This window comes from Pieris napi, chromosome 18, assembly GCF_905475465.1.
Source record: "Pieris napi chromosome 18, ilPieNapi1.2, whole genome shotgun sequence".
NCBI classification, from domain to species: domain Eukaryota; kingdom Metazoa; phylum Arthropoda; class Insecta; order Lepidoptera; family Pieridae; genus Pieris; species Pieris napi.
This window is the reverse complement of record NC_062251.1, coordinates 4,995,663-5,023,089: the sequence shown is the minus strand read 5'-3', so window position 1 is coordinate 5,023,089 and position 27,427 is coordinate 4,995,663. Positions and strand designations below refer to the sequence as shown.

Genomic DNA, 27,427 nt, shown 5'->3' with positions numbered 1-27,427 from the left:
AATTTGGAATTCGATTTTTGAACATGACTTAAAATTATGAAGGCATTTTTTATGATTTATTCTCTCTTGTTATTCTAAAAAATAACTGTCAAAACTATGTTTCATTTACGTCGATAAATTGGTCATAATATGTCGATATATCCTTCCTACTATACTATATACTATGTATTGATGAGGAAAACATATTTTATTAGAGGCAAATCGAATTACAATTGAATTATTAGTTACGTTAATAATTATATAAGTTACGATACATTTTTGTTTGGATGCCTTAGATGGCGCTACGTGGGCGTAATTGGAACTAAACGGACATAGTTTGAATATTCCTCTCATCTGAAGATCTTGTATGGATAGGTTTGAGCTGTCAATAATGGCCGATTTACATTATCATTAGTGTTTAGGAGAGTGCTTTAGGATAGTACTTTAGTTGAAACATGTAAACGCTACTTGCTTTAGTAAACGCTACGCTAAAGAACTTGCCTTTCAAGTCCTAAACACTAATGGTGCGCTTACACGAGGGCAATAATTGCTCGGCGATACGAATGGACCGATCTGGAGCAATTAATGGAGCAATTTCAATAAATTCAATAAATTTCAATAAATTATTTCGGCGATATTGCTTCTAATTGCTCCAGATATTTCATATCGCTCAATGTCGCAGATACGAATTGACGAATATCCAATGGACTTGGAAATTCCTAGCAATTTTTGTATATGTCTCATTCGCACTTGTTTGTTTTGCGGCTTGCCGTCTTGCTTCCGCGGGGACAGCGAGAGGTCTAAATAATAATAATTTCTAATTACTTTATTCAAAAGTAATTCAAAGTATGTTCGTGACATTCTAGTAAAGTTTTTGAATAATATATTATCTAATTCTTGAAAAAAAAAACAATTAAATTAAAGAATTAAAGAAAAATTAAAAAAATTATAAATCAAAAATTTAATTAATTAATTATTTTTTTCTTTAATTGTTTAATTTTATTTTCACAATGAAAATTGCGGCCTCTTTGCCAAAAACGATCGCACCCAGATTTGACGCACCAGACGCCTTTTCCTTTTCTTTCTTTTTTGTTATTGATTAATAATAAAAAAAGCGCTACAAGCCGCCGCAGCAAGAAGAATGTCGTCCATAGCGACCGAATACTGAAATGCTCGTGTATGACAGTATTGCCTAGTTGATGAAGTTGTGCCATATCGCTCAATATTGTATTGCGCAGTATTGATGCTTGTTGCCGTTGCCGTAAATTGCTTGATGTAGTCGTGACGTCATAATTGACGAGTATTGACTGGAATTGAGCAATTTTAATTGCCCGTGTAAGCGCACCTTAAGATAATGTAAATCGGCCTTAACTGACAGTATATTGACGTATATATGGGTCACCGATTTCCGTATCTGCTAATATGCAAAGGCAAGTATCCTTGTACTTGTGATGTTGTGACAGTGTTTGGTATCAAACTCCTCTGAAACGGCTTGACAGATTTTAATGAATTTATAGTGTATTCAGTAGGTATGAGAATGTCTGAATTGTTAAACCACATCCCATTTTTTTATTTGTTTTTTATGTTAATTTTTATGTAAATTCACCCTGGTTTCTGGTTTTCTCACTATGTTATCTTTTGTGGCATAGCTGGGATTTGAACACACGACCATAGATATATATCATAGAGTTGAGTCAAAGTTAACGCGCAATTAAAACAGGAAACAGGTCGAGCGTCTACTTCCGGATTGTCATACGTCATTTTTAACCGACTTTAAAAGATGTAAATTGTTTCATGATGGTTTTTTTGCTGTTAATTAAAAGTAATTGTGGAACAATTATTGTGTGTCCAAACACGTCTCGCTAGATTTCGTGTCTGTTAACAAATCTCTAAAAGTAATTCTCAAGAACTTTGACAGCCAAGAGCTGTCATTGTATGAAGTTTGACATTTGACAGCGAACTCACGAGATTGTGACTTGAGAATTTGAATACGGACCTAAAAATTTTTAATGAAGTATATTCCAAATTAGATCCATCAGCGTGTATCCATAATTTTTAAAAGGCCGGCAACGCACTTGCGGGGACTTCTGTGAATGTCTATGGGCATGTCACTTTACAACAGGTGTTTCTCACCTGTTCAAGATGATATCATTTAAAGTCTGTGGAGGTAGCAACGTGCTCTCCTGCCTTCTCCGACCTTAAGGAAGCATGATAAACCAGTCTGATAGACTTCATCAAGGCCAATTCAATGGCTATATAATTTTAAAGTTATACTTTTTAAAGTTATACTTCTTTTGGCGCGTTAGGGAAAAATTACGAGAGTATATTTCTACGATGCTCGCGAAAACCGTCACAAAAAACCGACACCCAAAAGTTAGCTATAGTCAACACTTTAGTTTTTTGAAGATATACTTCTATTGGAGCGTTAGGGAAAAATGATGAGAGTAAATTTTTACGATGCGCCCGCACACCGTCACAAAAAACCGACACCCTGATGTTAGCTATAGTCAAAAAAAAATTTTGATATATTTAAATAAACTTTATTTAACTAGAAAATGCGTTATAATAAATCTTTCAATGTATTAAATACCTTTTTTCTATTGTTAGTGGTTGTTTCTTCTACAAACGTAGAATAAAATTTTTGAGATTTTTATCTTGTTACGCCAAAGAAGTCAAAGTCAAAAATCATTTATTCATACACGTAACACAATGTACACTTATGAACGTCAATAAAGAATTAATTAATGCTTCTAACTTTACATTTAGTACCAATTCTCAAATCAAGGGCGTAGAACGGAAGAGAAGAACTGGCAATAAACTCTCCGTCACTCTTTTAAATCGCCAAGTTTTTTGTTTTACATAACGTTTGTAAGGAGCAACCATTACACCATGTTTCACATGACATGACAACCTTAGTAATAAAAATAAAAAATTAATAAAATTAATTGAAAACAAAGGTTAAACCTCTTTGGCTTATAAGTATCTTTGGTTTGACTGCTCAGCTCTTTTGGTTTAGGGAACTATCCCCGGAGGGGGCCTCATAGCCTAGCGGTCTTATTAAGTGGCAGCTAGGTGAGGGGTACCGGTTTCGATTCCCGGTTCGAGGGCAAGTTTTAATTTAATTTAAATTTGTTCTCGGCCTTTGGGAGGGTTGTGCGGTACCGGGCGAGTGCCCAAACCGTACATGGAGGACATGGTCGAATTTCTAAAGACAAGCACGAATTATAAAAAATGCTATACTTGACGTTGGCTAATGCACAAATCGTGCCAGAGCCATTAAAAAAAAACTATCCCCGGTGGGGGTAAGTTAATAGTTTTTTTAGGTTTGAAGGGTTGTATATATCGTTAGTTGGAAATATGTATGTACTTCGATAGCGCGTTTTAAAGTGTGACGTCATCGCTGTAATTTCAGTCGTAGATTGTAGATGTCGCTGTTTTAGATTTTTTTTTATTGCATTTGACAAGTCTATGAACTCGACCTGTTTAGGTGTATGCGGGTTTATTTGAGCACTTGTTTTAAAAGTATTTAAATAATTACAAATAATATAAGAATTTACATATTAACTAGTGGACCCGACAGACGTTGTCCTGCATGATATTTCAAGCGATTAGTAAAGCAAAGTATGAAAGTACCGACTGCAGCGCCATCTGGCGGGCTGATTTGTGAATCTAAACCATTCCCAGATCCCCTTGAACACACACAAAAAATTTCATCAAAATCGGTCCAGTCGTTTGAGAGTTCAGTGACATACAAACTCACAGAAGAATTATATATATAAAGATATGATTCATAATGTAAAATTCCTTTTAAGACAAATTTGCACGCATGTGTGGCAGAATATGCGAACTTTCGATTGTACCACCATAAAATTTTTGTACCATAATCTTGCAATACATTATTGAAGTTATACTTCTTTTGGCGCGTTAGGGAAAAATTATTAGAGTTAATTTTTACGATGCGCGCGCACACCGTCACAAAAAACCGACACCCTGAAGTTAGCTATAGTCAACATTTTAGTTTTTTGAAGCTATACTTCTTTTGGCGCGATGGGGAAAAATTATGAGAGTATTTTTTTTCTGTTGTGTATTTTTTTGTACAAACTTAGAATAAAATTTTTGAATATATTTTTATTTTGTTACTAAAACAGTAGTTTTTGAACGCCCACCAACGAACGAGTACTTAGTGCTAAAAAACTTTTTTATTTACACGCGTTAGAAGTTATACTTCTTTGACGTAACAAGATAAAAATCTTTTCAAAAATTTTATTCTACGTTTGTAGAAAAACGACACTAATAACAGAAAAAAGGTATTTAATACATTGAAAGTTTTATTATAACGTATTACCTAGTTAAATAAGGTTTATTTAAATATCACAAAAAAATATTTCTACATAATTTAAGAAATTGGCATATTTTATTAAAAATGTTGACTATGCTAACTTCAGGGTGTCGGTTTTTTGTGACGGTGTGCGCGCACATCGTGAAAATTTTCTCTCATCGTTTTTCTCTAACGCGCCAAAAAAAGTATAACTTCAAAAAGCATTGTTAAGTGCCTATCTGATACCTAATCCGCTGTATTGCTAGTAATTTTTATTGTATTTTTTGTCATTAAAATTGTCATAAAAAAGATAGCTTGTAACATATATTGTATGCATATACAGGGTGGCCAAAAAGTCGTGGATCAAACGCAATTAGGGGATAGATGAGGTCATCAGCTGCAAAAAATGTTCTACGGGGGAGGTCTCTAAGCTCAACCCCTGCAGAGTTATAATTTATTTTGCGTTTTTTAAGAAAATTGACTTTTTTTTACTAATTCTTATTAAAATTCGAGAATATCTACATTCTGTATCTTTTTCATAATATCCACTAGATTGGTACTGATGAGTTCTTGCGTTAGACATACTATTTATAGTTGTTTATTGAGTGTATTGAAGATAATATTAAGTGATACGATATAAAATTTTTTCAAATCATAAATTTTTCTTAACTTCGGACCCCACTGTGAAAAAAAATTACTCTACCGAAAAGTGACCCTGTATTACAAGTTTTGGCGTATTTCATAGGGATTCTGAAAAGGTATTATACATGGCCATGAGTCGCTCTAATATCTCAAGCTTAGAGACCTCCCGTAGAACAATTTTTTGCAGCTGATGACCTCATCTATCCCCTATTTGCGTTTGATCCACGACTTTTTGACCACCCTGTATATGATGTAGTGAACTTTAGTAAATACATAAATATATAACACACACACATATGTAAGCGTAAAGCACTGCTTTAAAAAGTAAAATCGCAAAGTATGTTAGTGTAACTGTACAGTTATACCGTAAGAATTTGTTCACTTAGGTTTTAACCTAGAATTATACTAATTTAGAGAGCAGTGTTGGCCTAGTGGCTTCAGCGTACTACTCTCATCCCTGAGGTCGTAGGTTCGATGACCGGCTGTACACCAATGGACTTTATAGGCGCATTTAACATTCGCTGGAACGGTGAAGGAAAACTTGCCTTAGACCAAAACAGTTGACGGCGTGTTTCTCAAATGGCTGATCACCTCTTGCAATAATAATAAAATCAGTGGCGCTACAACCTCTTTAGGTCTTGGCCTCAGATTTATGAATCTGTTTCATGATCATTTTTAAATCTAATAGGCAAGTAGGCTATCAGCCTCCAGTGCCTGACACACGATGTTTTCCTTCACCGTTCGAGCGAATGTTAATGCGCACATAAAAAGAAAGTCCATTGGTGCACAGCCGGGGATCGAACCTACGACCTCAGGTATGAGAGTCGCACGCTGAAACTCTTGCAACTCTATAAACCCCAAATTCCGACCCACATGGGAGCTCCCCAGTACCAGCTCCTTCAACTTGACCGTATTCACACCAGTCGACAACCAGTCACCTTCCAAGCGGCTTGATCCATTGGCGTTGCGTAGAGATGTGGGGTTTCTCTGTATCTTCTACAGCATTTACCATGGAGAGTGTTCAGAGGAGTTGTTCGGATTAATACCTGCAGTTGAGTTTCATTATCCGACGTCAAGGCAGAATACATACATACATAGGATAGTAATGAAAAAACAAGTCAAAGTAAAACAGCACGGAATTTGTTGTTTTTTTTTTTTTGGAACGAAGTTCCTTATCGCGCGTTGTGAAAGGGGGCTAGACGGAAAAAATGCTTACGATAAGTTGTCACGACACTTTTTTGCTATTTGCTATTGTAATACACCGGTTCTCTCTCACCGGTCCGATCACCGAAGTTAAGCAACGTCGGGCGAGGTCAGTACTTGGATGGGTGACCGCCTGAGAACACCTCGCTTTCGGGGGGCTTGCGGGGGGCTTTGTTGTTCTTATTTGGTGATTACGTCAACAGTAATTATTTACTTTTTTACACATATTACCCACACATTGTCTATGCTTGAAAACGAAATGCATTTTCGAGGATTCCTACAAAAAATTAATACGTTTATGTACTATTAGTTTTGAGAGCTTTTCTTACTTTTGCTGACAAGAGGGGAGGTGGGGTTATTGAAGTAAATCTGCTTACGTAATACTTGAACGGCCTCTTATATTTTTAGGGTAATGAACTATATAAATGTTTCCTAGAAATAATATACATGGCAAAACAACGATTGCCGGGTCAGCTAGTATATATCTTAATATGTATATATATAAATTACGTGTCACGTTGTTTGTCTGCGATGGACTCTCTAAACTACCGAACCGATATCAATCAAATTTGCACACCGTGTGTAGTTTGATCCAACTAAAAAGATAGGATAGCTTACATCTCAATTTATACCCGCAATATTATTTTATTGCAAATTATTTGATAGTCACAATTCTAACAGATGGCGCTGTGTTGAAAGTACCAACGTTTCACATAAGCTACAATTTAATGGCATAACCACCAAAAAAGCATGGTGGTCCCCATGACTGGTGTTCTCCTACCGTTTCCCTTGAATAGTTTACTACATACTATGTTATATAACAAAAACGTAAGCCACAGCAACGCTTGGCCGGTCTGCTAGTATATATATATATATATATATATATATATATATATCCGTTCTATGTAAACGTTGATCTAGTAAGATATTAAAATAAATGTTGATCCACCTTCTTGCAGTGTATAATTGGCTGTTTACAAATATAACTGATATACTTTGATCCGAATTAGAAATGGAAGGCTTGTTTGGGGATCTGCATCGGTCGCTTTGCAACATACTTGCCATCAAAAAATACATTGACATAATGTTTTTGTAGATCCGTAACGGTCGCAAATATTATACCGACAAGTCAAATGTGCATCCGTTTTATATGCGAAATCTTACTAACTAACGTTGATCCGAGGGCTTTTGACCTTGACCTTTTAGTCTTTTAACGATGAATATAATGACCACCCAGTCGTTCAGTTGAAAAAAATTGCAATAGAAAAGTAAAACAGTTACAAGACAGAAACACACAAGTCAATAGTGGGGAAAGTAGCCAGAACTTATCGACTAATGAGGGCGTAAGTGTACTCATAGAAGGAATTCCGGATTTTGGAGGAGGTAAAGTTAAAAAAGCGTTAATAATACGGCGAGAAAACGTAAGTGGTACCGAAGAAATGCATGTTTCTACTGTCAAGCAATTGTAACTATACGTAATTATTCTAGACATCTTTTACGTAACCACGCAGATGAAATCGAAGTTCTTCAGTATAAAGCTATTAATGATACAGACCCTAAAATACAAAAGCTAAAACGACAAAAAATTACAGATAAATTGAGAAACAAGGGAATTTTTTTACACAATTCTAATAGCTTTGATCGGGACGCTCATTTAACCTTATTACCATCAAAACGAAGCAACCAGGGTACCTCTAGTCCGTCAACTTACGCTACTTGTAAAACATGCTTGGGTACATTTAAAAGATCTTCATTTTTCAGACATTTACGAATTTGTAAAGCTTCTGAACATGTTCTTCCGTCACTTAAAAGAAAAGCATTGTTTAATCACAGCTTAACAATCGTTCCCAATACGGCGAACGCTTCGATTGAGCTAAAAGAAAAAAAATACTGTCGCATCTTCGTTCTGATGAAATTTCATTAGTAGTTAAAAATGATCCATTAATCATAGCATACGGTGCTCGTCTCTTGAAGAAGAAAAAAGAACGACGAAGTCGTAAAGCGATTTTCTCCAAAATGAGAGATTTAGCTACTCTTTTAATTTTATTGCGGAAAAAAGACACAACTATTGAAAATCTCACTGACGCAATTGATCCTGAAAACAATGAAACATTTGTAAGTGCCATAAAAGAAATGTGTGGCTTTAATGAACAAACAGGCATGGTCAAACTAACTAAACTAACAAAAATAATGCGAGAAAACATAGATTTAAAAATAGCTTGCCGTGAAGATTTAAAAATGCCAAGCTCCAACCAATATTTATTTCCAAAACCTGGTACACAAGAACCTTTTGAGGGCGGTAAGTGTTTAGATATGATAAAAAAACAGTGTAATTTGAAACGCCCCGAGATGATTACATCAACCGGAATGAGACATCATATTGCTACAATGTCCCAAATTCATTCTAAACAAAATGATCATTATACTGAGCAATTGGCAGGATTTCTAGGGCATAATATATCAGTTCATGCACAAAATTATAGATTGCCTATGCAGGTACTCCAAAAAGCTGTTGTAGGATCTCAACTCTTAGAATATGAAAATACATTAATGGAGAAGAAGAGTAACATAATAGAAACGATTAGGTCTCAATCATACCAAGAAACTAAAAACTTTGAGGAAGAGACGCCATCTTCAAAAAATTCGGCAATAGAAAGCGACCAATCTAACATCTTACTTACAAACCCCAAAATATCTATCGAAACACCAGAAACTACAGTCAATAAGAACATGGACGATATAGAAATTGGAGACTATAATGAAGTAAACGATAAAAAACAAGACAATCATTACAACCAAGATCCTAAAAATAAAGACCCCAAAATTAAGCCAAACAGAAGCAACACGAAAAGAAAATGGTCAAGTAGTACAAGTGAAAGCGATGTTGATGATGATAAATAGATTCAGAAACGAAATAAAACTAGACGAGCCAAAGAAAATAATATATATCATAAAGATTCTAAAAATAAAAATATCAATATTAAACCAAATAACAGAAAGACAAAAATAAAATGCCCAAGTTTAAGCGATAGTGATAGTGATAATCCAATTCAGAAACGAAAAAAAACAGTCATAGAAAATGGTCGGATGAAGAGATACAATTAGTCAAAAAATATTTCCAATCATACATAAATAAAAAGATAAATCCAGGCAAAAACAAATGTATGGAAGTTTTAAATAAAGACTTGGATGCAACTTAACACGTATGTTAACAATATTTATAAAAAAAGTAAATATATTTTAATGAAGATTCTGTGTGATACGTCAAGTTGTATAAGACTATATCGAGTATTGGTAGGACTGTTGCGAAGGCCAGTCTGAGGAAAGGCCAGACCTTTCTCAGTTAATCAACGGCCAAGCGGTAGCTAAACAACGCTACGGTGTCCCGGGATGAAGGGCATTATTTGCGGAGTAATAACAGGGATTCGAGACTCTAGATCTTATATCTCAGGGTTACTGAGTGCAATACAATATCACATACTCTGTATGACATAAAGCTGCTGGCATGCATGAAGCTAGCCACGAAGCTTAACATCGGGTAAGCGACAAGCGCGTGTCGTCATAAATTTCCTTACCATAAATATATATCATACCTATAAACATAAAAACTGAATAAATAAAGAAAAGTTACTGATTAGGTGGTCTTGCAATAAATTATAGGAATTAAACCATCCAAATACCTTAGGTAAGTCCAGTAGGAGGACTTGCTGACCTCTGATTGGCCCATTTGAATCGGATCAACAACTATCGGAGTGGATTTGTATATTGGATCAACATTTCGGTTGCGTTTCCTAAACTTCAACGGAGTAAATCGTTGATCCGGTCGGAACCACATTTGTATGAAAAATATTATATTGGATCAACAAAAACCACCCGGATCAACATAGGTTTTCGGATCAACAAAGTGCTCGCGATATAGCACGCATGATCAACAATTGACGGATTGATATAACTATATATATATATATATATATATATAATATATATTGTCAGTACGTTTTTGACATTGACACGTTACCTTTCGAGTATCAAAGCTTAGTATTGTGACGAGAAAGTAAGAGAAATCACGCGACGCATGAACGACTATCGATACTGTCTCGTTGAACTAGTATTTTTCGTAGTTAATATTAGACTATCTTATTGTTGAAAGGTATATAGGTTACGTACGGTGGTGGAAAGCATTGTGAGGAGATATTCACCAATAATCCGCTCCTATTTCACCATGCCTTCTGCTGAGAGGACAAATCTTTGTTTTTAATTTATGTTATTACTATTAATTACTTAAAATATCACATGGGACATGGTGTAATGGTTGCAGCTCCTTACAAACATTTTGTAAAACAAAAAAATGGCGATTAAAAAGAGTGGCGTAGAGTTTATTGCCAGTTCTTCTCTCCCGTTCTACGCCCTTGATTTGAGAACTGGCACTAAATGTAAAATTAGAAGCATTCATATGTATTTCTTTACTGACAAGTCATAAGTGTACATTATGTTACCTATGTGATTAAATTATTTTTTATTTTATTTTTATTTTATAAAACGACGGAACGGAAGAAGAAACAAATGAACACGAAATAGATACAGATCTTTTTCGTGTTCATTTGTTTCTTCTTCGTTCGTTCTCAAAACCTCTGGTGTCTGTCTTCAAAGTATTTATTATAGAAACCGCGGAGGTTCCATGTCTAGGGTTATTCTATTTTTTTTTTTTAATTTAGTAAATAGTTATAAAAATGCCAATTATTTCCTTTTCTTTCTCTTCTTAATTCTTTATATAATTAAAACTTTTTATTTTTGCATTTATATTATAGGGAACAATTGAATGTGTTGTTTTAATGAGACCTCATTTATCGAAATGGATAAGAAAGAGCATTTTATGATTTAAAAAAAAAAATCTGGACTTAACCGTCCAGAACTCTTTCTAAAAACTATCAGGAACTATAGAACTATTGTGTGTGCTTCTAGAACTCTTATTCTTAGTGCTCTGCTAACTTCATAGACACACGGAACACTGCCATAGATGAGAGAATTTAAATTTAAAAACGTCAAATTTAAATTACCTAAAAGGTAATGAAATATATAAAACGATGTCAAAGTTTAGTTCAGTGTAATAAGTTACGTAATTCACGAACAGGTATTTCCGGTTATAGTGGTCAGTCACACCCGAAAAACCGGTGTGGTGTTGTGTCTGACATATTGAATGGTCGTGAATTTAGAATGATTTATGTAGTAAGGTTTAACGCTCAAAAGTGTTACAGCTCCATTTTCAACGATTCTAGATCTATCTAGATCTATCTGGGGGGGGGGGGTCCTTTTGTAAAACGTTACGATACGGGGCGGGGATTGAATTACGCGTTATTGTTAATATTATTTTCTACTTACATCACATAATAGTAACTAAACGTGACCACCTTGTGTCTCCAAGGTGGTCACGAAACGTTTTACTTCGTTTGCCCCCTGTTCTATAAAAAAAGGCTGGCAACGCACTCGCGAGCCCTCTGGCATTAAGGGTGTCCATGGGCGGCGGTATCACTTAACATCAGATGAGCCTCCTGTTCTATAAAAAAAGGCCGGCAACGCACTCGCGAGCCCTCTGACAGTGTGAGTGTCCATCGGCGGCGGTATCACTTAACATCAGGTGAGCCTCCTGCCCGTTTGCCTCCTATTACATAAAAAAGGCTAATTTTAAATGACCTTTGACCAATTTGATTGTTATGAGGCGATAGTTTGTAAATTTATTAAAATTTCTGTATAAACTCTATATAACGACACTCAAGGGACTGTGCCTATTAGTCTAGTCGACAAGTTGAAAATGGAACAAAATAGAGATACTACTCTTAAAATTATGTGCGATAGCTCATTGGATCCGGAATGACGTCTAGAAAAATGTGCTAAAAGCGTGTATTAGCACATAAAAAATTGCAAAAGTTATAGACCATTAAAGATGAAAAAAAAATGGCATTTAGTTTTTTGCCAATATTTAATAAACTATTAATATTTAAGAAATTTCAAATAAAGATTCTGAAAGAGGAGGAAATTTCTAATAAAAAACTCCTGACTCCCGGAACTCTATCTCCATTATTTATAATGTTAATTTAACGCTGAAAATAGGTCTGCGGTTGACATTTTTAGGATTCGCGCGTGGCGTCAAAAGCGACTACGGCACATTAATTAATTTATTTAAGGTATTGAATATTTTTTTTAAATTTGAAAAAAATATGGTGTGTTCTGAACACTATAATCAATTTATTCCCGTTGAAAATTTTACTTAAAGTTAATTTTTCAACAAGTTAAATAATTGTTAACTAACGAAATTTTCTCGAACGACCGTCTTAATTGTAAGTGAAAAAAAATGTTTAAATAATGGTCTTAAAAATATTTCGCTTCGTAGAGCCTTTCTTACATACATACTTAACAAGATCGTGCCATAAAAGTTAAAAAAAATATTTATACTTTGTTTATAACAATTTTTTTACTTAAACAAAAACTTAAAAATCCATGTAATGATGTTAAAAAAAATTTTTTTTTTCTAAATCATCATATAATCATTTTTTTATTAATACAAGATATTTATTGATTTGCAAAAAAAAAAAATTCCCGCCATTTGTTGATAAATTTTTTTTAAACAAATTGATTAAATCAATATTTAAAAAAAAAAATTAACACAACTTTATTACATTAAAAATTTTATGATTTTTAAAAAAAAATTTTTTCCTTAATAACAATTTTTAATTGTTTATAATCGTTTTTTTTTAATTTTCTATTGTTTATATAATTAGTTAAGAAATTTTTTTTTTCCTAAAAATCATAATTGACAGTCTTCTATAAAGTAACAGAAAAAAATTTTTTTTTAATCAACAATTCTATTGTTTATTAACTTACCAATTTGTTATAAACAAATATTCAACTTTTGTTTATTTTTTTTCTAAAACTTCTAAAATTAACAAAAACAACCATATATAACAAAGTATAGAAAAAAAAATTTTTAATTTTTAATAAAAGTAATATTCATGATAATCAAAAAATTTACAAAAAAAATTTTTCTATACTTTGTTATATATGGTTGTTTTTGTTAATTTTAGAAGTTTTAGAAAAAAAATAAACAAAAGTTGAATATTTGTTTATAACAAATTGGTAAGTTAATAAACAATAGAATTGTTGATTAAAAAAAAATTTTTTTCTGTTACTTTATAGAAGACTGTCAATTATGATTTTTAGGAAAAAAAAAATTTCTTAACTAATTATATAAACAATAGAAAATTAAAAAAAACGATTATAAACAATTAAAAATTGTTATTAAGGAAAAATTTTTTTTTAAAAATCATAAAATTTTTAATGTAATAAAGTTGTGTTGATTTTTTTTTAAAAATATTGATTTAATCAATTTGTTTAAAAAAAATTTATCAACAAATGGCGGGAATTTTTTTTTTTGCAAATCAATAAATATCTTGTATTAATAAAAAAACGATTATATGATGATTTAGAAAAAAAAATTTTTTTTAACATCATTACATGGATTTTTAAGTTTTTGTTTAAGTAAAAAAATTGTTATAAACAAAGTATAAATATTTTTTTAACTTTTATGGCACGATCTTGTTAAGTATGTATGTAAGAAAGGCTCTACGAAGCGAAATATTTTTAAGACCATTATTTAAACATTTTTTTTCACTTACAATTAAGACGGTCGTTCGAGAAAATTTCGTTAGTTAACAATTATTTAACTTGTTGAAAAATTAACTTTAAGTAAAATTTTCAACGGGAATAAATTGATTATAGTGTTCAGAACACACCATATTTTTTTCAAATTTAAAAAAAAATATTCAATACCTTAAATAAATTAATTAATGTGCCGTAGTCGCTTTTGACGCCACGCGCGAATCCTAAAAATGTCAACCGCAGACCTATTTTCAGCGTTAAATTAACATTATAAATAATGGAGATAGAGTTCCGGGAGTCAGGAGTTTTTTATTAGAAATTTCCTCCTCTTTCAGAATCTTTATTTGAAATTTCTTAAATATTAATAGTTTATTAAATATTGGCAAAAAACTAAATGCCATTTTTTTTTCATCTTTAATGGTCTATAACTTTAGCAATTTTTTATGTGCTAATACACGCTTTTAGCACATTTTTCTAGACGTCATTCCGGATCCAATGAGCTATCGCACATAATTTTAAGAGTAGTATCTCTATTTTGTTCCATTTTCAACTTGTCGACTAGACTATATACGTTACTAAGAGTTGCCGTTAAATCGAAAGAAAAATCTGTATTAGAAAAAGAAAGTTTATTTCGGACTATTTATTTATACTTTTTTACCTTATTCAAAAATATATACACAACAAAAATAAAAAAGCAGGTTACATAAGTTATAAAGGCAATAAAGGCCTTATCGCTAATAAGCGATTTCATCCAGGCAACCCTAATGTGGAACAATGAAAAAAAAACACCTACAGAGGGTACAGGAAATGCAAAAATAATTAACAAAAAAAAACTCAAAATAACACGTTACTATTACTAAAATAAAAAAGGGTGCGTGTACTTATGTTCGCGCGTAAGAAGTTATACTTCTTTGGCATTATTAAAAATAGTTTTTGATTGCATACAAATAATTAATTACAATTAAATAATCAAAGACTGGAAAAGGAGTCATTATAGTCAATAAAGTTCAGTGTACATTTGAAAAATTAAATAAATAAATATTTATTATTATTCTCTTACATTAAGTGTAACATAAATTCTATTATTATTCGAATGTTGTTTTTAAATTATGTCCAATGCCGTAGCATCTTCCGTGGGCAACTTCATTCTGTTAATTTTGTGTCACGTTGCGCGCGCATCGTAAAACTTCACTCTCATAAATTTATAATAAAGAAGTATAACTTCAAAAAGTAAAATATCAATAATAATAAATAAAAATTTAAAGCCATCAAAAGGTTAACTGAGTTACAATAATTAATATATGCAGAGCTTATTATGAGGCTGAAAGAAAATGATCAAAAAGAAGCTTTATAAATAAATTTAAAGACTGAGCTTGTCTGATATCAATTGGTAAGGAATTCCATAGCAGGATACTTTGCACAGGAAAGGAGGAGTGAAAGAATTAGATTGTCTAAGGAACGCAAATCAAAACTACATAGTAATAATATAAAAACAATTCGTATTTGAAAGCTATTGCATTGTCTGTTATTTTTGTGTAAGGAAGCGTTCAAGTATTACGTCACGCAATTTTTGGAGATTATTGACCCCCCCCCCATGTAACGCGCCGTAACGTTTTTCTGTACACAATAGTTAAACGTTTCGTGACCACCAAAGTGACTCTTTATACCTTAAAGTTACCATTATGTGGTGTAAAGTACTGGAAAGTCGAAAATAATACTAACAATAACGCGTAATTCAATCCCCCCCCCCCCCCAAATTCGTTACGTAATACTTGAACGCTCCCTAACCAGTAGTTAGGTTGTATTTTTTTACTTATTTAATTCATATCTTGCGATATTGAGGCATCTTCGTGCAATTTGTACAAAAGGATTTCTTGGAAAGTTCGTACGTGTGACGAGAACCGATAGTTGAGTTTTTTTCTCGCTTGGACAAAGCGACAAAACAACGTACACAGCTCCGCAGTTTTAACTAATATCGGCAATTTAAAAAGTACTTTTTAGTATTTAATTGTTGTCGTTATTGAGAGTGGGTGTATCATTGTATGGAAGACACGCTAAACCAACAAATTATAATTAACTGTTCTTATTAAAAATAATTAAAATGAAAATCATAACAAATTTAAAAAGTTTGGTCCCTGTGGCAGTGCACCTTTAACGCTGGCAGCATTTCCTCGCTGTATTGCGAGACTTATTCTTTGAGCGAGGAAAGCACCAGTTCTGGGGCCACCGGTAAAATTAATATGACATTTTTATAGCTATATTGTACCCAAGTATAGTAAAACGTTTCGTGACCCCCTAGTGAATCTTTATACCTAAAAGTTACCATTAAAAGTGGTGTAAAGTACTGGAAAGTCGAAAACAATACTAACAATAACGCTTAATTCACTCCCCGCCCCGCATCGTAACGTTTTACTAAAGGAACCCCCCCCAAATTCGTTACGTAATACTTAAACGCTCCCTTATACGATTAATTTATTTAATGAACAATTCCTTGTACTGAAGATATGTAGAGCATTTTTTAAAAAAATGGCCATGATTCGATTCCCGGCTAAATATAGCAGGCGCAGAAGGCCTAACATGTTCCCTACATGTACTAGACATTCATTCGGCTGATGTTGAGGTATTTGTTTGTCCATTTTAGTACATATACCATTATTATATAATACATAAAACAGTAATTTTTTCAAGTAAATCAGTGGCGCTACATTTTGAGGTCTAGGCCTCAGATTTATATATGTTATTATAATAGGCAATTAGGTAATCAGCCTCCTGTGCCACACCGTCGTATTTGGTAAGACTAGCCGGTTTCCTTACGATGTTTTCTTTCGCCGTTCGAACGAATGTTAAATACGCATATGATCATTGGGAGCACAGCCGGGGATTGAACCTATGACTTCAGGGATCAGAGTCGCACGCTGAAGCCACTAGACACTGGTGTTTCTCTGCTTTTACTTGCTCCAAATTTTACTAAGTTCATACTGATGATTTTTCTTAGTGTGCCACAAATTGTTTGCCAGGAATCGAAGCCAGGAACTTCACCTGTGGCGTAATGTTCTTATTTAATTTAGGTCACATACCGACACTTAAATAATAATAAAAATATTTGAAACACCTGTTAAAACGATGTTTTGCGCAATTAGAAAAAATATTTCAAAATTTTAATTGTTAGTCATCTTCGTATAAAAGCAATAAATTGTACACGATCACCCGCCACACCGGCCATATTAGTACGTCATCAGCGGAATTCCGCGTCATCTGTGACAGCTGTCAAATGGCGTTGTCTCTGCTGATTGACAGATTATCTAGTCGCTCTTCGATTTCGCGTCCCCCGCGCACGTGTAGGCACTGTTTACCGGCTAAAGTCATTGACACGGCGTGACATACATTCGGTTGCTGACTCTACGCTAATACGCCCGCTTTTTCGCGACTGCATTGTCTTATCAATGTTGTTTGGTCTCGCGATAAGACTCTGGTGTCTACGGTTCTGCTTTTTCTCGTGTTAGCAACAAGTTTGTGCCGAAACTGGAGCGAATAGTGCTGCAAGTCATTTGTATCGATCGCGTTTGACGTGTGTGCAATTATCTGTGTATTATGTGCAATTCGTGTTGCTGGCTGAAAAAAAAAATATAGCGATAATTTTCCCGCGCAACCCGGTGTTCCATTTTTAATTGCGAATGACGTTTATCGATTTATTTTAGCGTGTCGAACGTTTGCATGACGTCGGTTACTGCAAAAACAGCCCTTGTTTCTTTTAGTTTTTGCTAAAAATCCTTGAAGTTAAACTAGAACGATGCGTCAATTACCTAGTTTGTATTTTAATAATTCCAACGATATCGTCTTTATATTTAAATAATAAAAAAGCGTTATTAAACACATTAAATATGTCGAGTTTCACGGGCACATCTCCGCTAGTTATTTATAACACACTGTTTGATTTGTGTACCGCGTAGCTCACCTACATACCTATGTTCGTAGCGGAATGTATATTATGTACTGCATTATGTGTACGCGTCCGGTCTATGTGTGCGTGCGGTAATGAGCGCTCTATGTGCTAAGAAACAGTAAAAAGTATGGCGCGAGAGCACGGTGCGGCAACGTCGCGCGAGGCCGTGCCGGTGAAAACAATGCTCTTTTTACCTATCTATATTTTACATCTGGAATTCTAGTGTTGTAAATCTTTTTATAGCTTTTATAGTGGCGAATTTTATGTAAATTATATTGCATCATAAATGTTAATATATACAGTGTATTTAAATAAAATCTCTTTGTAAAAAAAACTCATAATTAGATATATGTAAACATTAGTGGAATGCGGAACTAAAGCATAAGCACAAAGGCTAAATTGTAGTGAAAACAAACAAACTTACACGAAAATAACCGGTAGAAAAAATACAACGTTGAATTGTTGACCTTTCCGAACGCAATTCTATCGCCAGCTGACGCGACGTTGCCGCGCTTACGTGTACTCAACTATCTAAGAGCTTATCGCCTCTGTTGCATTGAGTTAGGGGCGACAATCGCGTATCAATGTCAAGTATATAATGGATTTAGGACGTTCTTCACGCTGAGATGGCGCTTCCCGCGCGAAAAATTCGAAATTTTATCAGTCGTGTTCGCGAGTTTCTATGGCGTACATGATTTGTCGATGGAATTGTTTCATTTGCGTTATTAATTAGTTTTTTTTGCATTTCGTGAAATTTATTAGTTAATTTTGATTATTTAGACTATTTTAAGCGTTTAATGTGTTAAGTTTTTTGTTTAAAACTGTTATTAATTGCTTTTCTAGTGAACTAAACTAAACTAAGTGATTGTAAAGTGAAACTGAAAGAATTATATGTGAAAACTAAGTGCATAGCGCTTTCAAAACCCTATTTATTTTTTGTGATCAAATTTATTGTGATATTACGAAAATTATCGGTTCAACGAACATTTGTGTGTGAAATTCAACATCGAGTTTCGTCATTTAAATTAAAAATTGCCGCTAAAAATTGTGAATTCAAAAAAGGAACACGTATTATTTGATATTCGAAATTTGAAAAAGTGCACAAGACATAGAGGGGCAGTTGTTTCACGCGGCCGATAGATGGCGCGGTGACAAAGTGGCATACATGCCAGTCGCGCTGGGCTCGCTCGGCGGTGAGGGCGAGTACCACCACATCTCACCGCACCAACACCTCCAGTACCATGAGTACGCGCCGCCGCCCATTTATCATACCATACCGGATCCATACTTTAGGTAAAGATAAATTCTGTTAAGAAATTTATTACATTCTTACACTGAAAACTAAGGTATAAAGAAAGTACAAAAAAGGGTGCGTGTACTTATGTACGCGCGTAAGAAGTTATACTTCTTTGGCATTATTAAAAATAGTTTTTGATTGCATGCAAATAATTAATTACACTTAATTAATCAAAGACTGGAAAAGGAGTCATTATAGTCAATAAAGTTCAGTTTACATTTGAAAAATTAAATAAATAAATATTTATTATTATTCTCTTACGTTAAGTGTAACATAAATTCTATGATTATTCGAATGTTGTTTTTAAATTATGTCCAATGCCGTAGCAATGGGCAACTTCATTCTGTTAATTTTGTGTCACGGTGCGCGCGCATCGTAAAATTTCACTCTCATCAATTTTTCATAACGCGCCTAAAGGCTGATTTACATTATCTTAGTGTTTAGGAGAGTGCTTTAGTACAACTTGAAAGGCAAGTTCTTTAGCGTAGCGTTTACTAAAGCAAGTAGCGTTTACATGTTTCATATAAAGTACTATCCTAAAGCACTCTCCTAAACACTTAGATAATGTAAATCACACTTTTTTGCTATTTGCTATTGTAATACACCGGTTCTCGTCCGATCACCGAAGTTAAGCAACGTCGGGCGAGGTCAGTACTTGGATGGGTGACCGCCTGAGAACACCTCGTGATGTTGGCTTTTTTTTCGTCGTAAGATTGGTGTCGAGAAAATCTATCATAATGTTATGATACCAATTAACATATAAATTGATCGAAAGGAATTTCGTTCCATCCGGGTGTCCCTTGACACCTCTAAAGTTTTTTCAATGAACTATATTTGTCTATGGATGTTTCCTGCTTTGGATCCTGAGAGATGTTTAAGGCTCTTAGATGTCGCTGTTCTATGGAAGCCCAGGCAATTGGTGGGAATTGCTCTTAGGCAATAGAAATTCTTTTGCCAGTTGACAGTTGCCTGGACCTGGCAATGTGAGCCATGGGTATCTCTGCATCTTCTACCGCATTTACCATGAAGAGTGTTCAGAGGAGTTTCATTATCGTACGTTAATAGAAGAATACGAAATACCATCCGTATCACCTCGACGTCCGTCGTCTGACAACTGAGCGTTTTTAAGGCAGATTTTGCCGCGCACCACCACTATGTGGAACCAGCTGCCCACTGAAGTATTTCCGAACCAATTCGACTTAGGGTCTTTCAAGAAAAGATCGTACCAATTCTTAAAAGGCCGGCAACGCACTCGCGAGCCCTCTGGTATTGAGTGTCCATGGGCGGGGCGGTATCACTTAACATCAGGTGAGCCTCCTGCCCCTTTATACCTGTTCTATAAAAAAGGACGGCAACACACTCGCGAGCCCTCTGGCATCGAGAGTGTCCATGGGCGGCGGTATCACTTAACATCAAGTGATCCTCCTGCCCATTTGCCCCCCGTTCTATAAAAAAAAATGCTGCTTTTTGTACAATACTTTATAAGCCGCGAACTTCGTTTCACTAATAGATTTTACTTAGCCTACCTTTTTTTAATACATATTATGGAACATTATGCGATACTAGAGACTGTTCGCTGTTCCGGAATAAAAACGGGTTTTAAGGTTTTTCCGTTAAATTTTTCAAATATTTCTCTTCATGAAAACATTCCTGTCCTCAGGGTTCAAAGAATAAAAAAATCCCGGTTTCGCACGTGTGGACATTTATTTTTTAAACATTTTTGGTAGATATTGATATGTTCTTTAATAATGTGGAACATTTTTTTTGTTTAACATTTCATCTGCATTTTTTTACACCTTGTTTAACATTATTGAAGTTTTAGCAGGGATCCTTCTTTTTTTCTAGCAATTAATATAGCCTATATCAACCAGTGATAATGTAGTATTGAAATGGTGAAAGAATTTTTAAAATCGGTCCAATACTTTTGGAGCCAATTCGTTACAAACATACTTACATACAAATCTTTCCTGTTTTAATATTAGTATAGATATTTTTATTTATATAGATGATACACAAGAAACCGTTCAATTATCAATTCTCACAGAAAATGGATTCATTTTATTAGCTTCGTACATTAATTTTAGGATTATTGACAAACACAACCCCCCCCCCCCCATGTAACTCGACGTAACGTTATTCAGTACCCAAGTATAATAAAACGTTTCGTGACCACCTAGTGACTCTTTAGTTACTATTATGTGATGTAAGTCGAAAAAAATATGAACAATAACGCGTAATTTAATCCCCGCCACTATCGTAACGTAATACTTGAACGCTCCCATAGTATACTTGAATAGATTACAAATTAAAAGAAATGTTTTCTTTATATATTTTATGCTATTATAACTACGAAATCAAATAAATAATTGATCATATTGCAATACCAGAAAAATCGTTTTCGTAACAAGTAAACTATACGAATACTTTTCGAAAGTGAACGTGTTTCGGCACTTCGAAAATGAACTTGACGTTATGTTTTGAAAAGTATTTACTGTGTTTTACGATTAACTAGGGATTTTTTCCTAAAACCTATCATTTAAGTATCACTTAAGCGAACAACTAATTTTTGAAGTGAAACCTCTTTAGGCGGCATGAGGGTAAATTTTTTATGAAAACGTCACGAAGATGTGCAGCGTTTTCGTCGAAGAAAAGGGAGAGAGCTATTGAGACCGATTGAGAGAGAGAAGGGCGAATTAATTTATATAAATTCTATTTTTAAATTTAAAATTTCATAAAGAGAATTTATGAAATATTAGTATTTTATATTTTATGCAAAATAAATTATTGAAATCTCAAATGACGGATTGAAAATTAAAATGCCACGTGTTTTTATTATCGATGAAATAAATTTAAAAAATTAAATTCCTAACATATCTTCCTTTTTCCTTCCTCTAAGTCTCGGAAATCTAAAGTTTTAGTTTTGTATAAATATGAACAAGACTTAAAAATTAGTTTGCCGAAGTTTCACTTCTGACGTGTACTTTGTGGGCACGCACTTTTTTTTTAATTATGTAGGGCAGGCGTAAGAATTTTAGAAATGGCCATGGCACAAAAATTTCAATATTTTTATTCTACGTCTGTAGAAAAAACGACACTAAAAATAGAAAAAATGTGTGCGTGTACTAGTGTACACACGTAAGAAGTGAAACTTCTTTATGACCTTATTTTTCGAAAAATGATCTACTATATGCAACTTTACAGAAATTGGTTAAATAAAGTTAAATTAGATAAAGTTTAACAAAAGGCTTTTATTATTATAGACATGAAAACAAATAATACAATTATTTCATTTTACCTTATTACTACTAAGATTATTACAGAATTTCATTAATTGTAATATAATTATTACTATCATTGTTATCGTTATTATATATTTTTGTTGTGAATCTAAATTTTATACACTTTAAGAACGCACTACACGGTTTTTGACATTAATAATAATGATTTAAAAGCATAATTTCTATTTATAACTAAATTAAATACTGCAATATTTATTAAATAAATAACAGTATGTTGCGGTAAGCCTGAAGTTAGTTTTCAGAGGTAGGCAAACTTCACAAACAACAAATCTTGCAACTAATCAATAAACTGGATCCGAAATCGCAGGACAAGAAAACAAAGATGGCGCGTAACGGAAAAATGTGACGCCTACGTAATTTTTTTTCCAACGCCGATGAAGAAGTTTCACTTCAAAATTACTCTCATCATTTTTCCCTACCGCGCCAAAAGAAATATAACTTCAAAAAAACTAAAATGATGACTATAGCTAACTTCAGGGTGTCGGTTTTTTGTGACGGTAGCGGGCGCATCGTAAAAAATTACTCTCATCATTTTTCCCTAACGCGCCAAAAAAAGTATAACTTTAAAAATATTACTTTATTATAAATAACGTAACTTAAAAATATTACTTTACTAGCAGACTCGGCCAAGCGTTGCTGGGGCTAAGGTTTTTGTTATATTACATAGTAGAAAACGATTCAAGGGAAATGGTGGACAACACCAGTCATGGGGACCACCATGCTTTTGTGGTGGTTATGCCATTAAATTGTAGCTTATGTGAAACGTTGGTACTTTCAACACAGCGCCATCTGTTAGAATTGTGACTGTCAAATAATAAACAAATAATTTGCAATAAAAAAATATTGCGGGTATAAATGAAGATGTAAGCCATCCTATCTTTTAACTTAGATCAAACTGCACACGGTATGCACATTTGATTGAAATCGGTTAAGTAGTTTAGGAGTCCATAGCGGACAAACAACGTGACGCGTAATCTAATATATATTACTTTATTATTAATAATACATTTCTAACTGTATTAAACGAATGTTTCAGGAGGCATGCGCCGTACTTCGGACAGCCAGACTACAGAGTATATGAACTCAATAAAAGATTACAACAGAGGACAGAGGTGAGAAGAAATCCTATTTTATGTCATACAATACATTTAGTTTCTTAGTCTTCTAAGTCTGTTTAAAAAAAAAAATATTAAACATGTAGGTAACATAATGAACACTTATGACTCGTCAGTAAAGAAATATATATTAATGCTTCTAATTTTACATTTACTGCCAGTTCTCAAATCAAGTGCGTAGACGGTAGAACGGAAGAGAAGAACTGGCAATAAACTCTCCGACACTCTTTTTAATCGCCATTTTTTTTACACAACGTTTGTTTGTAAGGAGCTGCAACCATTACACCATGTTCCACATGACATGTCAAGTAATTAAAAAAAAAACAAAGACTTGTCCTCTATCAGAGGCATGGTGAAATAGGAGCACGCACTTACATTCTCGTGGGAACAACACGCAAACACATAGTCGCATACACGAATTCAAGTACGCCCCGTCACCACAAGCAGCACCCGTTCACGAGCATTACGCATGGCCAGCCATCGGCCCCCTCGCCATATTTTAGGGAGAGAGACAACCCGACGCATGGACGCCGCCACAAGCACTGACATTTACGCTCTGTCCATGGGTTTTGACTCTCCCAGAGTTACGGTTAAACTTGTCTTTGAAGCGTCGTTGTCTGTTGCGTTATATTCTATGTTTGTCATTGGACTAATGGAGAATTAAATTTTATCAGAATATCACTAAACAGACCGTAAATTTCTTAGTTGTGCAATCAAAAACAACTACAATTTAAAAAATATTCTTGAAAATTACAAGTTTATAATACAATATGTACGTGAAAACAATAAAATGACTGCTTTGACTAGATTAAAATCTCCATTTGTATTCAAATTCAGTTGTAACTTAATAAAAATTACTAAGCTGTAAACTGGCTATTTTATAAAAATTAATACTCCCAATAAATATTTATTTTATCCATTCAAATATTTAAACCATAAATTCTATTAGAAACAAATTTACTTATTACAAAAGTTTTCTTCTTTGCTGACTAGATGGCGCTAAACGAAATTTTGTTATAACCAACTAGATGGCGCTTTACAAAGTTTGTTGTTAATACTAAAATTTATTAATATTATTCCAGGACTCTGATAATTTATGGTGGGATGCGTTCGCGACGGAATTCTTTGAAGACGACGCGACGCTAACACTTACCTTCTGTTTAGAAGATGGACCCAAACGATACAGTAAGTAATCTATAAGGGAGCGTTCTACGTCACGCAATTTTTGGAGATTATTGACCCCCCCCCCCCCATGTAACGCGCCGTAACGTTTTTCTTTTTTATCCAATAGTAAAACGTTTCGTGACCACCCAGTGACTATATACCTAAAAGTTACCATCAGTAAATTTGATTGAAATCGGTTAAGTAGCTTAGGAGTCCATAGCGGACAAACAACGTGACGCGTAATCTAATATATAAAATTCTCGTGTCACAATGGTCGTTCCCATACTCCTCCGAAACGGCTCGACCGATTCTTATGAAATTTTTTATGCATATTTAGTAAGTCTGAGAATCGGCTACTATCTGTCTTTCAAATCCCTAAGTGATAAGGTCGTCTACCCCATTTTTTTTTTTTGAGATAATTTTTTTTGTTTTATTTTTTTACGATACAGCATACAAAAACATACAACCCTTAATTTTCATCTACCCTCTACAATCAACCCCTATTTTTATTATTGTAGATAGTTATTTTTATTGAACTAAAAAATGTTTCTTAGAAATAATATACATGGCAAAACATCGGGTCAGCTAGTTTATATATATTAAGATATAATATGTTGGAGAAATTGTATCTAACAAACCTGTATATCATTTTCAGCAATAGGAAGGACGCTCATACCGCGATACTTCCGTAGTATATACGAGGGTGGAGTATCAGAGTTGTATTATACAATGAGACAGCCGAAGGAGTCGTTTCACAATACCAGCATCACATTAGACTGCGATCATTGTACGATGGTCACGCATCACGGGAAACCGATGTTCACTAAGGTATGCTCTTGTTGACTTATGATAGCCTGGTACTTTTTATTTGTAAGAAGCATAACCAACCTTAAAAAAAGAAGTAAACAAAATACACATACAGAGAACAATCATAACTAGTTCTGTGAACACGACATAATTCATAATAAATAATTGTGTGTGTAATAAAACGGTACAAAAAAGTGTGTGCGTACAAAGTACACATGTTTAAAAATAGAATTTCTATAAGGTTATTCGCCCTTCTCTCTCTCAATCGCTCTCTCCCTTCGACAAAAACGCTGGGTCTTGCGCCTAAAGAAGTTTCACTACTACTACTGTACTACTAAACGAATATATCAACCAATAGCGTGTATTTTTTCTCAATCTCCCTTACTCTCCCTATCAATGTTTCTCACTATATCTCCCTCCTAACCCTCGCTCCATGGCACTGTGCGTGATGCAAAGATCCCTCTATCTCACTCTCTCTCTCGATCTTTCTCGCTCCATGGCTTCATGCTACTTTCGCCCTTTCTCACACTCTCTCAATCGGTCTCAATCGCTCTTTTCCTTTTCTTCGACAAAAACGCTGCACATCTTCGTGACGCTAATATTATTATTATTGCGTCTCATGCGTAAAAATTTTACCCTCATGCTCCTTAACACTAAGAGTTAATGAAAGAACACTAATATATAACATTTTAAATATATATTGAATAAATAATGTGTATGTCAGATATTGCAAATTTTTCATTTTGGTCAGGTTTTTGTACGAATGGCCTAAGCATTAGCCAGTTTATTAAATGTTGTCACAAATGCCATGGCAACATTATCTATAGACTGCTAATTGAAGTAAAAACTAGTTGGCTGCGACACATAATATAGTATGATGATTATGTTTGGCAAGCATGTGTATGTTAAATTCCGTCACAAATCTGTTGGAAACGAAATGTCTAAAGACATAAAATCTGTTTCATCAGAATCGGTTCAGTAATTTTTGAGATATCCATAATTAAATTTGGTTATGTTTTTCTAAATTTTGTTTTACAATAGTTTCCAAATTACTCCTTTAGCTTGCTTTCATTACATATATACATAATATAACATATTTTAGACAGCTTTCTTGAAGCGAGAACTTGGGATTCTGGTAGTAAAATATACCTGATATTAAGAGTCTAGATATAATTGTATACCTTTGTTTAAGAAGCTCAAAATTGTATCTCTTCCCTGTATGTATATTTTATTGTATGGCAATCAAGGTTTACAATAATTTACCAAAATAATTAAAAGATCTTCCGACTAGAGTCTTTAAAAATCGACTTGGTGTATTACTTTTCAAAATGTACTATTCAATAAATGATTATTTGCGTGAGACATTGTAGTTGATATAAATTTAATAAAGTATGATATGATATGTGTGATACAAATAATATAAGAATTTACTAATAATGTAAAATTCCTTTAAAGACAAATTTGTACGCCATTGTGTGTGTGATTGTACCACCTTACACATTTTTGTACCATATTCTTGCGATAAATAAATTATTATTATTACATTATCCAATCCTCAACTTTTCCAGGTGTGTACAGAAGGTCGGCTAATCCTGGAGTTCACATTCGACGATCTGATGCGTATAAAATCGTGGCATATGGCGGTACGAGCTCACCGGGAGCTGATCCCTCGACAGGCGGTCCATCCGCCGGACCACGCCTCGCTGGACCAGCTCGCGAAGAACATTACCCGCCAGGGAATCACTAACTCAACGCTCAACTATTTGAGGGTATGTCATTTTGAAAATACCCTCCAATTGGGATTTTACATAAAATATGTTTCTCTGCAGCAGCAGAGCAGTGTTGGCTTCAGCGTGCGACTCTCATCACTGAGGTTGTAGGTTCAATCTCCGGCTGTGCACCAATGGACTTTATATGCGCTTTTAACATTCGCTCGAACGAAAGAAAAACATTGTGAGGAAACCGGCTTGCCTTAGACCCAAACGACGGCGTGTGTCAGGCACAGGT

At 34.0% G+C, this 27,427-nt stretch overlaps 1 protein-coding gene across 8 annotated transcripts in view; it reads left to right on the top strand.

Annotated features, from left to right (window-relative positions):
• The window catches only part of LOC125058426 (LIM domain-binding protein 2), a 53,472-nt gene that overhangs the window by 21,338 nt on the left and 4,707 nt on the right, over positions 1-27,427 (top strand). For 2 of the 8 annotated variants that reach the window (XM_047662489.1, XM_047662488.1), the window contains exons 3-6: positions 23,371-23,446; positions 24,532-24,634; positions 25,269-25,441; positions 26,989-27,189. In XM_047662489.1, coding sequence (XP_047518445.1) covers positions 23,371-23,446; positions 24,532-24,634; positions 25,269-25,441; positions 26,989-27,189 — 553 coding nt within the window. Of the gene's footprint in view, positions 1-17,106; positions 17,364-17,988; positions 19,032-23,370; positions 23,447-24,531; positions 24,635-25,268; positions 25,442-26,988; positions 27,190-27,427 lie in introns of those variants that run through there. The other 6 variants (XM_047662491.1, XM_047662492.1, XM_047662490.1 and 3 more) reach the window with 6 other exon arrangements.